Below are 13798 nucleotides of genomic sequence, written 5' to 3' on the forward strand. Positions count from 1 at the left end.
GATACGTGAGCAAAAGTATAAGATATGATATATAAAATGTGAACAGTGAATCAATGAATCAAGATGACAGGGAGTATATATTAATATATAACCATGGATATAATGCAACTTCAGATTGTATTCTCTATATATAACTACTTACTTAAGTTTATATTAATAAGTGCTAGGAATCTGCCAAAATGCTTTAAGTCTTTGCATTTAGGAGTACATAAGAGGCGTTTCAGATTTGAAATGTTTGGGCAGTTTAGGTATTTATTATCGATATATTTTATACTTTGTTTTCTAAAAGCCTCACAAGAAATAAATGGTGAAATTCATCTGCAATGCCTGGTGAGTTACTGTCAGTTACTTAAGTTACATAAGCGATCTTCTCTAGGAGTATTGTTCTATCTTCCGGTCTCAGTGGGATGATGATAGTTTGATGTTCAAAATTTTAGTAGTGGGTATGATATTGATTTTGGGTAGCAAAAGGTACTTTTCAAAACTAGGTATATGTTTAAAATATTTGTAGTAAAATCCTTTAGAGCTTGTTGCGACTGTACTATGCCAAGTTTGATAAAATTGATCGTTCATTGGTCTCTCCACAGCTGTTACAATCCAGGCAAGTCGGGAGGAGGAAAAATGTTTCACATGAAGTAAAATAATACATGTATCAGTTTTTATACTTTTATTAAATTCTTGCTCCACCATTTGAGAGTGTTGCCATTGACAATACATAAAATATCAGGGGAAGATTTCAGTTAAAAGACTCCTCTGCTCTTTAGAGTGTTAAAAATAATTGTTCCTCTAAACTCTCACTACCATAGAGACAGTATGTGCGAGTTTAGACTTTCAGTTTGTATCTGCTAGACATTGGCCAAGGGACCAACACTAAATCAACCACTCAGTACCACTTTTACCTTGTATTTCTATACTGATATAGTAAGTTGCCGTTCTTTAAGAATGTTATTTATAGTTTTGTTTTATAGTTTTGTGACAAAAGTATAGAAAATATCCTTTCGGGCTCATGTGGCCTGCCACTGGTATAACCCTTTTGTCTATCAAACAAATAAATGGTATTTTGATGGAGACAATCCTCTTTGTGTATACTTGTAGGCTTAATCTGTGGGTATTAGCCTAAGAGCAGGCTTACTTTCAAGGGCAAGGGGTTCCTGACACATAGGGCAGAGCATTCCACCAGTCTGTACATATACAGCATTTATGGCTAAAGCTCTAGACTAACCAGTCATTTGTCAAATATGTATTGTAAACATCTGTACAAATATCTTGATAAATATTTTTGACTAAATATCTTCACCCCATTTCTACACATTCCAAAAGAAAATATATCAGTTCACAGTATGAATACACAATGCATTTTGAAAGTGGTCAAATGTAACAAATGTTATTTTTGGGATAACACTTTCTTAGTAAAGTACAGATTCTCATACTTTTTTGGGTTGAGTTCCGTCTGGGATTTGAACCCACACTTGCCAGAGTGAGTCACCTAATTGCCAGCACACAAAGACAGCGATCTAACCCATTCAGCCACCGAGGCTTCCACCAAATGAAAGTCTGACAACTGGTAGTCTAGATCATGTACTTTGAGTACCCCTCTGACAAGTGTAAATTGGCACGGCTCCCATGGCCGAAAGCTACGAATACACAATGCCATTCAGAAAGTGGTCAAATGTAACAAATGGTATATTTGGGATAACTCTTTCTTAGTAAAGTACAGATTCTCGTACTTTTTTGGGTTGAGTCCCGTCCGGGATTAGTTCGTTACAACCTTATATTAGCCACTATGAGGCTAATATGATTTGTATCACAAATATAGGGTAACGAATACGAATTTTAATTCACAAATACAAAAACTAGTCAGCATCTGGGGTATTATTTGTCATATTCAGTGAAACATTAACAACATTAATCATTTGGCATGGTTTGTTAATTATTTATATTTTATACATATATATACTATACTTATCCAGGTACTAGTATCTGCTCAAATGTGACAATGACCAGTGACCACAATACTGTCAAATTAAATATCATAAGAGTGTTGTCTTTGAAGAAATCTATGCATATATGTTCTTTTTAGGTACAGGGTATGTAAATGCATATGCTTGCATATTCATAAATATTTTATTCTAGTGGCCACGAATAAGAAATTCAATTCATGAATGGATACGATTTGATTCACAGAGTACGTGAGTGTATCGTAACAACCCTAATGGTCACTATAGGAACTGTCATGACATATGAGCAAGCACAATATATATGTGTATATGTTTGAGCACTGAACAGGGACCATTCCCCTGATACCTAATTATCATACAGTAAAATATGTTTATCACAAACACGCTTATAACAAACTGACGGATATTACAACCTTAATTATTCGTCCTGGCCATTTGCTGTATAGATGTTGTATATATGCTTATAACAAACTACGGTTGTAACGAACTAAATTTAGTGGTCCATTTGAGTTCATTATAACCGTAGTTTACTGTAATATGACAAAAGTATTTCAAAAGCTGATGGCTACACTCATTTAACATCACATTAGGAACTGCTACAAATGACACACATGTAACGTGTAGGTAGCAATCTGCCAACCAAATGATATTTAAAGATAACATTAAATCTGCACCAAAATACCACACTTTCCTGCTTCTGTGATTTGTAAGCAAAAGCAATAAAAGTGTCAATCGAACACATACATCCCTAATGAAGGTTCTGATGCCTGGATAGCGTGGTGAAGTTGATCAATGTCAATGTGTTTGCACTCACATTTGCCCAAGTTAATGCTCTGGCTTGATCAATATTTCAACAAAGAATTATATTCCAACAATGTAACTGAATTCACTCGATTTACTTTGCATTGATCAACAACCAAGAACTGTGTTGAACAATTCTTATTCTTAGTAATTTAGATTGCATGACCACCAAACATCGACAATCAATCATTAGGATTGCTAAAGAGAGAATGAAATATTTATATAAGATTAACCCCTTAACAGTTGTGTATGCTTCTCAATACAGGGTAGGGAAGGAGCAGGAAGATCACAACTCCATACTGTTATATTTGGTGTAGTTTCAGTATGATCAAAAAATTTGGGAACTATTAACCCAAATACAGCTCCTAGCATCATTTTCAGTAACATTTAGTGTTATTATATGGACAATTATTAGAGGAGTTTATTGGACAGAACATAATTTTTTTTTCAACTCAGGCTTCAAACAGTTAGGTAAAGTTAGAATTAGATAATGCCTCAGACTGTAGTTTGTTTAATCTGAATAGCTTCAAAATAACAAACTTAACTACTTTTTAGACCGAGACTGGGGCTTCAAACTAAAGATAAATAAAGTTAGATAAAGTGGCATTATGGTTTCACAGTTTTGCTGTATTTCATTTTTGAAAAAGTAATGCATAATGTGTGCTCTGTATCAGTACTACACCTCCATGTGGCCGATTCAGTGATCCAGATTGTTAGGTGGCATTGTCCCATGACAAACACACATGACCCTCCCATGCTGGGCGATTTACATGTATAGATAGAGAGAGAAGTTGTTTACATTTGTTCCACTTTCTGCACACAGTACAGTATGAAATACATTTTCCCTATTCATGTCAAAACCACCTTTAGCATGCTTAGGGTTATGAGACATGCAAACAACAAAGCAAGGGTTTAAAATTTGGACATTAAAACAAACCTTAAGTAAATAAGATTATACGCCATATACACTCATCCAGTTCATCATTCATTCATCAATCTTTTAAAACAGTGAAATCATTCAAACTTGTCAATTTGTTCCAATCAGTTGGGGTAATCAGTGCCCTGGCTCCATAGTTCTGAAACCTTGTTTTCCCAGGTGAGGAGATGCTTGACTCGTATGCATCAATGTCAAACTGAAACTTTGCGATTTTATCTTAAATATCAATTCTGAAACCTGGATAACAATTTATCAGACATAAAAACGACTATTTGCCACACTCTTTCTCAAAAGCTGCCCAAGAATCAATTGTTTTTATCATTTCAGTCCTAAATTAGTGCTGCCCTTGTTGAAGCATCAATAGTATTATGAGCTATTCTACCCATTTGATTTCCTGCTTGTACTATAAATAATGGTTGTTGATTTCAGAAAGGTATTACTTGGGAATAATAATTTCTAATCACTGCTTTGCATTGAACGGTTTGGTAACAGACCAATAAGGTTTTCTTGATCACATTATGCCAACCCATGTTCAGGTTAAGATTGAAGTCAAGCTTGTTTGATGTTAGTTACATCACAAAGGTGCCAGTGTCCCTTATGAAACTAGTTCTTTCAGCACAACAACAATCACATTGAAATTATTTTCTTTTTCAGACAAGACAGTTTATATAGGTTAGAAGGTTCTTACTTTATCAATCATGATCAAAAAACCTAAATGCATGACTTGATGAATATATTATATTTGATTAGATCTTCCAAAAGTTAGTAGAGCGCTCTATTACCTATTTAAAGACATGACCAGTTTGGAACTTTTACCACTTCAACAAAATCCTTGTCTAGTCAAATTTGTTCTGGTCTAGTTAGCAGTCTAATAATAGTTTATTTTTTCACCTGTATCTACCGTCAAGTGACAAGTCTGGGCTAGCAAACTAAGATTGTGAAACCTTTGTAAATTTACATATGGACATACATGTACTAATAATATGCCCAGCATGGCGTACCTGTGAGCACCTGCTTGAGGGTGCCATCATCTGTGTTACATGCATACACATGCCCCTCAGAAGTGCTCGCTAGCAAGATGTGGTGCTCTTTGGTGTGAAACTGCATGCACATTATAGCATAGCCTCCGTGTCTTGTTTTTCGTATCTCCTTGATCATTTTCCCCGTGTGTGATGAAAACAACTAGCAACAAGCAGTAAACATCATGCAACACATACAACAGACAGGACACATTAATCAGTCATGTTTTCACATTGGACAATAAATTGTACAGAGATATGTTCAACAAAGGCACAAAGAAATTCATCAGCTAAAACAGTAGTCTTTAGTTTGTTTTTTTTATCTATAATAATTATGTTTAATTGTAACATATGGATTATGCTTTTTTGGTGATTAAAACAATGATAAATGACGACAATGAAATGTTCACTTTGACTAACTATCTGTCATGCCCAAAACTCAAGGTGAAATTTTAACATTCAATGTTACATCAATTAATACATGTCACTGCACATTGTATCATAATCATGTTATTTTCAGCTCCTACCTGAATTGCACCATTTCTGAATCCGACCGCCAGCATTTCTCCATCATAAGAGTATCTCATAGCAAAGACACCACCTAATGTTTTATCCAGTTTCACTTCCTTCAGGACTTCCACTTTTGTGAATTCTCCTTGAATAATAAACACTCCAATCTAAACTGCATCAATGGTGAGTGAGATAAAGTTTAAGTCACGTTGGCAATATTTCAGCCACAAGTGACTTGATTTAATTATATTATATATCAAAAACTGTCATTGAAGGACAGTATAACCCATTCTCGCTAATCACCTCTGGCTGCTGAAGACTTATTCTACCCCGAGTCTTCATATGTAGAATATGCATGAGATATAGATACACACATACAACATATGTATCAGAAAATAGGGGTAGCGGGGTTCTGCTAGTGCATTTATCTAATGTAAATATTTCATTATTAACATCAGGGTTATGACAAGGAGTCCTTTGGACACCAAACACTGCATACATTTTGTTCATAATATCTTCATAAATATCAACTGTGTGGGGCATTAAACAACAAACAATATAAATATCTAAAAGGTAGCACAAGAAATTATACATCTTCAGTAATCAGTTCCAAATTAAATTAAAATGCACTACATTAATTGATAACTGACACCATTTTAAAGCTCAAGCCAACATGTTCAATGGTAAAGGTATCCACCCATAGGACTCGTAGGAAATAGTTAAAGTTTTAAGGTTTTGATATACCTACACATCATTATGAAGACCTGTAAATTAAAACAGATGGTATCTAAATTATAAGTTTATTCATCTAGGAAATAATTATGTTGAACCAAATCAATAAATAAATGATATATGTTAAATATTAATGAGAAAGAGTGAAAAATACTGAAGCTTACCTTTATCCATGGCCTTCCCTGCCTCCAGAGCATCTTCCAGCCTCTTCTTGTACACACTCTCTATCTGTCTGCGGGCCATTGTTACCCTGCTGCCACTGCCACCGACTCAAAGCGACCAACACACGGAAGTGAACTGACAGGTGAGATAATATCTCCTGGCAATGTGATCAGAGCAAAGCTGTCAGGAAGCTGGATCAGAAAAAAAGCATGGCTTGCTATAGCAACATGACAATCCATATTGGAGCCTCACTGGAGGCAGGAGGGTGGAGATGGTGGGAGCATCACAGAACTGGACTCAAACATTCACACATTTGTTATCTATGCCTCAATGTCTGTAGGAACTACATTGCTCAATAATGTTCACATAAATAAGCAAGAACCACAATACTCAATAGATGCACGGACCTATATACAAGTCTGTGATAGATGTAACCTTGGAAGGTATGGGTCCAATGATTATTGAATCAGAAAAACACGATGCCATTGTGTTGAAACTGGATGTCACAATAAGTTTCATTACATGGTAGCTTATCACACATTACTAGACTAACTACACAACAAATAATTATGAATAGTTTGAGGTGCAAACTTTCTGATGAGTTCAATATATTGCGCAAATTTGAGTCCAACATTGTCTATGGACTTTCAAAAATGTCCATAGTTGCTATCAAATACGTATAAGAAAACATACCAGAACAACTAACAACAGCGGAATGTGTAAAACACATATGCCAAAAATTACTTTTCACAGCCAATTGCAGATTAAATTTTGAGCAGTCCAAAGCCCCAGTCTTGTAGCATTATGTTTGGTCAAGTAAGCTCAGCTAATAATAGTACATATAATAACACTTAATTCCACTGAACATCGTGCTAAGAATCATGTTCGGGCACATAGTCTCAAAGGTTTTTGGCGTAGACTGAGTGAGTACAATACCAGAATACTGACTGGCCAAGACCCACCTCCAGGCTCCCAGGTAGTGTTTAACAAGTAATAATACCTAAAGCAGAAAATGTGTATTGATTGTGTGTTGATTGCGAACCTGCACCTTGTGTTATTGACTATATTAGCTACACTGTGGACAGAAATACCTCATCTTCTTGACCATGTCATTGTAATTAGTAGTGCATAGGCCCACTTGATCAGTAATGTCTCCCATTGCTCTCAGTGGGTTTAGTAGGATACTTTTGGTTCACAATTGGGGGTGCTCTGGAGGGTCTTAACTAGTACTGGGGGATTCAGAGGGTGTGTGCAAGGGGTGGGTATCAACCTTGTTTTCAGAAACCATAAGTGAGTGTTGGTTGGTTGGTTTGATGTTTAACGTCGCACTCACCAATATTCCAGGTATATGACAGCGGTCTGTCAAAAATTGAGTCTAGACCAGACAATCCAGTGATTGACATCATGAGCATCGATCCACGCAATTGGGATCGATGACATGCATCAACCAAGTCAGCGAGCCTGACCACCCGATCCCGTTAGTCGCCTTTTACAAGCATAGTCACCTTTTATGGCAAGCATGGGTTGCTGAAGACCTTTTCTACCCCGGAAACTTCACGGGTCCATAAGTGAGTGAGTTGGGTTTAATGCCTCTTTTAACAGTATTTCAGTTATATCACAGCGTGTCAGATTAATGTGGGAGGAAAGCCCGAAGTGATGCAGGTCTCAGACGTTTACCACTTCGATGAAACCCAAGAGAATGGGTATGGTGCTGACAAACCTAGAAACATAATCGGGGCGAACTTGGATTCGAACCCACAATCATAGGTTTCTGGTGTGCCCATGTGACGCAACTCTACACAGCGAATAGAAACCATAAGTGTCAGGGATGGAAATTAATGCTTGCCCATTGGCCTTAGGCTAGTAGAAATAATCTCAGGCTAATAGCCCGTAGGGCCTGTAAGTTTTTTTACACATGCTGTAAATTATGTATCATCGATCAAAGTTTTCTTATTTTATAAGGACTAGTAACCTTTTGCAAGGATAGCTGAAAATAATTCCACTAGCCCTGTGGGCTTGTTTGGTTTTGAGTTAATTTCCATGAGTGTCAAACCATTTCAGTCTTACTGTGTGTTTTTTCTTAATTTTGGGACCATGTGACCTAGGTGTGCATTCCCCTTTTCAAAATCAACCTTGGAATAGTTCCATGTTGGAGTCATTTCATATACAGCTGACAGTTCTGAATCAACTAATACATGTATGTCAAATTCAGATTATTCATGAAGCAATACATGACTGGCACAACTTTCACAAACTTGTAACAAAACAATCAATGGCAGACTATTCCAGCTTGTGTTCACTCAAACTTTGATACAAGATTTTACCTTTAATCTACTATGCCTCAACTACTTGGAATAGATCTCAACTACTTTGTATAGAATTACAGGTGTAGATTTATCAACTGGCAATAACACCCTCCTCATATAGCACTCCAACCTTGAAAGGAACCTGACAGCCCCATTCACGGTAACATGTTGATGAGTGTCCCTGTGACCTCCCAAAGTGCTGAACACTTCTTTTAAAGACTGGTATTAAAGTGTAATTAAACAACAACTAGGTAATAATACATTTCACTTTGTCTTATACTTGAAACATGCCCATTTGTATCACATGCTGGTACTTGTTGCAGTGAATTTTCTGTATAGGGGTATTTCAAGAAACCTATGCTAATATATATTGGTATTTAAAATAAAACAAAGAAATCATCAATTTTGTACTTCTTAATTATTAATTGATACTCCTAATACATGCACATATTCCAGAACAATTAACTTCTGCACTGTACAATACTGAATATAATATACTGATAACGCATGCATGTACATATTATATTTAGCTTATTAGTTAACACTGGATTCTATAAAGTAATTTTTAACAAGTACAGATAAGTTCTGAAAGCATTGAAATATTATTAATTTCAGCACATGAATTAATATCCCAATGAATTTTTAACATTGTAACAGGAAAACGATCATAATTAACAAATGTAGGTTCTTTCTTGTGTGAATTTTAATCTATAATGATTTCGACTAAAACATTTCCCTATTGCATCACAACATCAAGATATGATACACCATATATGTCAATCTCTATCTGTACCTATTATTCCACATTTTGTTTTATAATAATGTATAATGAAGCAAGTTGTATCATGAATAAAGTTAGATGATGCCATTGTTTGAAAATTCTTGAACCAGTCACTCGTCTTACTGAACCGTTTTGTATCAGATTACCGTATTCAACGTAATAAGCGCCCAGGGCTCTCTCAAAATTAGAAATAGGGGGCTCTTATTGGAATATTATTTTGGTGAAAAAAAACAGAGTTGAAAGTTCGTAAATTTCGTGGTTCATGCTGACAACCTGAAATGTTTATATACGACATGTATATTTTTCCAGGATTTAATTGCTCATAATGAAGGGTGCATATAACACACGAGTGCGTATTATACACGAATAAATAAGTCTTGTGTACATTGATGGAAGGATTGCTAATTGAGATTGTTCACTAGCCAATATATTAGCAAATATCGCCGTGGGCGCTTATTAGAGCGGGGCGCTTATAACGTCGAATACTGTAACTGTTTTCTTATCAAAATATTCATAACATCTAGAGTTGAAGGTACAACTATCAAAACAGATCAATTCAATCCACAATGTTTCCTGACTGCATTATTTCCTGTTTTGCATGGCCTGATCTTGAATCAGATTAAGCATATGAAAGACTTGTGCGAATAATTAATACATCAGATTGTGACAATATTATTATTGATAGTTTCATAAATGTAAATGTGAATAAACTGCAAATGATCATTAATCACATTAAACTGGGATAACAAATACTAGTTTGTACCTGTTCAAACCGGTTAGGAATTTCAATCAAACTGTATCCAAACAATCATGCGGTCCTAACAAAATATAATATCGTGATTTCAGTAATTTCAGTTTACAGTTGCAGCCAAGTAAAAATACATTAATCAATCCTTAAACCATGACATGTTCATAGTCAGTATGTTGTGTCATATTAATTTATTAATTTCAAGATAAATAATACAGCAATACTGAACCTGTGAATATAAAATATTTCTTCAACAATTTTCCAAACAGTATTCCTCAACATGTACTAGAGGGCTGACTGGATATGGCTTTTAGTCACCATGTCAGTCGGCTCCCTCTCGTACAAGCTCCCAAATGCAAGTATGGTAAGGTCAGCAGTATTACTGTACTGACTGTAGATCTATTCAGTTCTGTTAAAGAGCATAAAATTCCCATACATAACTCCATTAGTGTTTCCTTCAAGGCCAATACATTACATGGCATATCATTTCACCCAGTTGTCAAAGCTTTACTATGCGTATTATTGCCGCTTGTGTGGCCTGACCTATGTTGCTTCAATATGCACTGGACTAGTTTAGCTGATCTATTCAACCAGACAAAATGTCAGATTATCTGTTGATGTATACAGCTATGACGCTTGTGTTAACACTGTAATATCAATGGTAAACGGCATTCAGTGATTAGCAATCTTGATTTCCAATAAGATATTATCATATCGTTTCAGATGGTATTTATTGTAATCCAAAACTATAATGATACTTGTGTTAACACTGTAATATCTTTTGACAAAGGGCATTCAGTGATTACCAAAATCAATCTTCATTTCCAATAAGATATGATAGTATCATTTCAAAAGGTATTTATTGTAATCTAGAACTATAAGATAACTAGATCACTGGGGTTTCACCGGATGCAAAATAGTGCACTGGGTGACCCAATACACATAGATATTGAGAATGGATGCAAATAATATGCACTGGAACCCTGTGGGTCGAAAAATTATCTGTTTGAATCCTTGGAACTTGTTCACATGTGGTGTGCCTCTTATCATAAATGACATTTCTGTTCTCATTAGAAACACAATTAAAAGAACACCATTTCTGATGTTTCTCACTCAATCACTGAGTCTTGCTTGAAACAAAGAAACCACTTTCTATGATTAATGCAAGGACCCACTAAATTTATAGAATATCTTGCACACAAAAACAGACAGTCCCAGGCAAATCCTTGATCACTTTAATTAATATAAACAGAATAAGGAAAAGCACAAAAAGGCAATTTACCAACTATTAGTTTGAATAAAATAATATTACCAGACAAACTGTTGACATTCTTGTGTGTACAAGAGGTGCAAGGAACTGTTATGTTTTAGCATATTTGTTTCATTTAAACTATACGATAACACGTAATACCAGTAATGTTTTATCCATTTACATTGACTCCATTGTTGTAAGGAAGGTAGTGCATATACCAGCCTGTGAAGTATTCATGATGTCTGGCTAATAACATTGATGAAAGACAAACTAGTACAAAGATGTGTCATAAATGAGACCCCATTCTGGACCACATTGTATACTTTTTTACACCACAAACGATAATCCAGCAATATCACATATAACCAAAACTGGGTAAGACAAAAAGGTGTTTGATAGTATGGTCCCATGCAGATTGGGTATGTCACACAATGCAGCTGAGTTAAGCATGTGTTACTGGGAGCACAATCTCACATAGGGTGAGTGAGTGAGTTGGGTTTAACGCCGCTTTTATCATTATTCCATTTATATAACGGCGTGTTAGCTTAATATGAGAGGAAAGCCCGAAGTGATGCAGGTCTCAGACATTTACCACTTCAGTGAAACCCACGAGCACGGGTGTGGTGCTGACAAACCCAGAAACATAATTGGGGTGAACCGGGATTCGAACCAATCATAAGTTTCTGGCGTGTCCAAGGGACACAACTCTGCACAGCGAATCGCAGCGCTTTAGACGACTGGGCCACCCGTGCCCCCTTGGTGCTTTAGGTCATACAGCTAGTTCAGGGTGACCAACACAGTAATGCTTCCAGCAAATATGAACAGTAAGCAAAAGGAAGTTAGAAATGAGTTATATGGGAGGGATTTACTTTACAATATATTTGAATGTTCGTTACTTTCTTCTCCTACTTCTGTTTGCAACATATATTCCCACTAAGAAATGTACAATGAATACATTGTTGCAATGTATTTTTCTCAAAACAATATTTAGGCTCATAGTTTAAAGAAATATCTGGTTTTGCAGCATGAGGTGAAAAGATAGCTAGACTCCCCCTGAATATCATATGGTCCCTCCCTTAACTAACTTGACGGCAGCTGTGATTGTTAATCAAGTAAACTAAGCTATTTTAATTGAACATTGTGTGAGTGAGGCTTTATGCAGATTTTCATTGTTTGACTTTCACATATATACACTGGTGTTATACATTGTTCTTTAGAGCAAACACTTGTACAGTAATATCGCCATCATTGACCCCTCAACATACTGCTGACCTCTGTCCTTGACAGTCTGTTGCATAAGCATTCTACTCGTCTTTACCAACGTTTTCTTTCAGTATGATTTCAGTACATATTTAAGTCTTGAATAGCCACAAATATTTGCTTTGTAGACTGAAAGATGTTTATACCAAATTCTGGGTTTTAACTCGTGGCCTAAGTCAGTGTGCATGCTATCATGCGATGATACACTATACAATACTTAAAAACCTGACACTTGCAATGTTAGGAAACATTTTTCCATTATCAAAGAGAATGAATAGAAACAAACCGATTCATGACACAGTGGCTTGAGACCTCTTATACATACTGCTACAAAACATAATTCTCAAATGAATCCTTATACAAATTTACATGTCACACTTTTATATATACAGCTTTTCTAAATAAGGTTGGTCCTTATGTTTCATTGGACACACAGCAAAAAAAACCATGTTCCTTTACAGGTTAGTAAGCAGTCAACACCATGACAGGCTCTAATGACCCAGTACGTTTTACCAGACAGATTGTTTTACATTTCAGAGTTTTACCTAAAAAGTTGGAAACTAAAATGACCACTATTGTTCACCATACCTGAGTATACAAAATATCACTGATTTATGTAGAAGTTACTCCTAGCTGACACACCTGCTTGCTTACTGGACATGTACCATAACTGAATCTACCATCTATATGTACTAAACATGCTGGAGACATGAAATATCCATGTTAATATTTTGTCATTATTACACTTTCGCAGAAATGGTTTTGTAAAGTTACACACAAGGAGCACTTATGATATTGTGAAGTTACAGGGAGTGTCTGTCTACAGTAGCACGTGTCCCTTTATCAACTTCTCCAGATATCGTATGTGATCATACATACCTATGGAATGAGCCTCTCGCCGATAAACTCCCTCAACACTCAATAAGTTCAATCCACTGTGCGGCCTCAGGGTTTTGTTTACTTGTGCACATTAGCAGCTGAATGTACGGTCACCAGGAATTCACTTAAAGTAAACAGTGCCGATAAACAAGTTTAGGCAATTAATCTACCTGGTCACAATGCGCACATGCCCTACACCCAAGTGGATCAGTGTCTTCATACCATATAGAGATAGATGTAATTCGAGGAAGAAATCAACTTGCTTCACATTACACAAACCTTCCCTGCTTGATGCCTTGCATAAAATCTTTGGAAGGGTTTGACAGTCACATATTCATAATCACATTTATATTCACGGTCCAAAACACACAGTGTTTACCAGCTGAGCCTGAAGACAGAGAGAATCAACCCGCCTGGACTTGAATCTGCTCAGCTGGGGATTACTTTGTGTCC

The 13798-nt window shown here is 36.0% G+C and overlaps 1 protein-coding gene across 5 annotated transcripts in view; it reads right to left on the reverse strand.

The window, feature by feature from the left end:
* LOC124142736 (uncharacterized WD repeat-containing protein all2124-like) overlaps positions 1 to 13798 on the reverse strand; it is a 29562-nt gene that overhangs the window by 13523 nt on the left and 2241 nt on the right. For 3 of the 5 annotated variants that reach the window (XM_046511367.2, XM_046511370.2, XM_046511372.2), the window contains exons 2-4: positions 6122 to 6310; positions 5243 to 5370; positions 4698 to 4878 (exon numbers count right to left, since the gene is read on the reverse strand). In XM_046511367.2, coding sequence (XP_046367323.1) covers positions 4698 to 4878; positions 5243 to 5370; positions 6122 to 6200 — 388 coding nt within the window. In that variant the 5' untranslated portion in view covers positions 6201 to 6310. Of the gene's footprint in view, positions 1 to 4697; positions 4879 to 5242; positions 5371 to 6121; positions 6311 to 13345; positions 13470 to 13624; positions 13779 to 13798 lie in introns of those variants that run through there. The other 2 variants (XM_046511368.2, XM_046511369.2) reach the window with 2 other exon arrangements.

This window comes from Haliotis rufescens, unplaced genomic scaffold, assembly GCF_023055435.1.
Source record: "Haliotis rufescens isolate VD_foot unplaced genomic scaffold, xgHalRufe1.0.p SCAF_20, whole genome shotgun sequence".
NCBI lineage: Eukaryota > Metazoa > Mollusca > Gastropoda > Lepetellida > Haliotidae > Haliotis > Haliotis rufescens.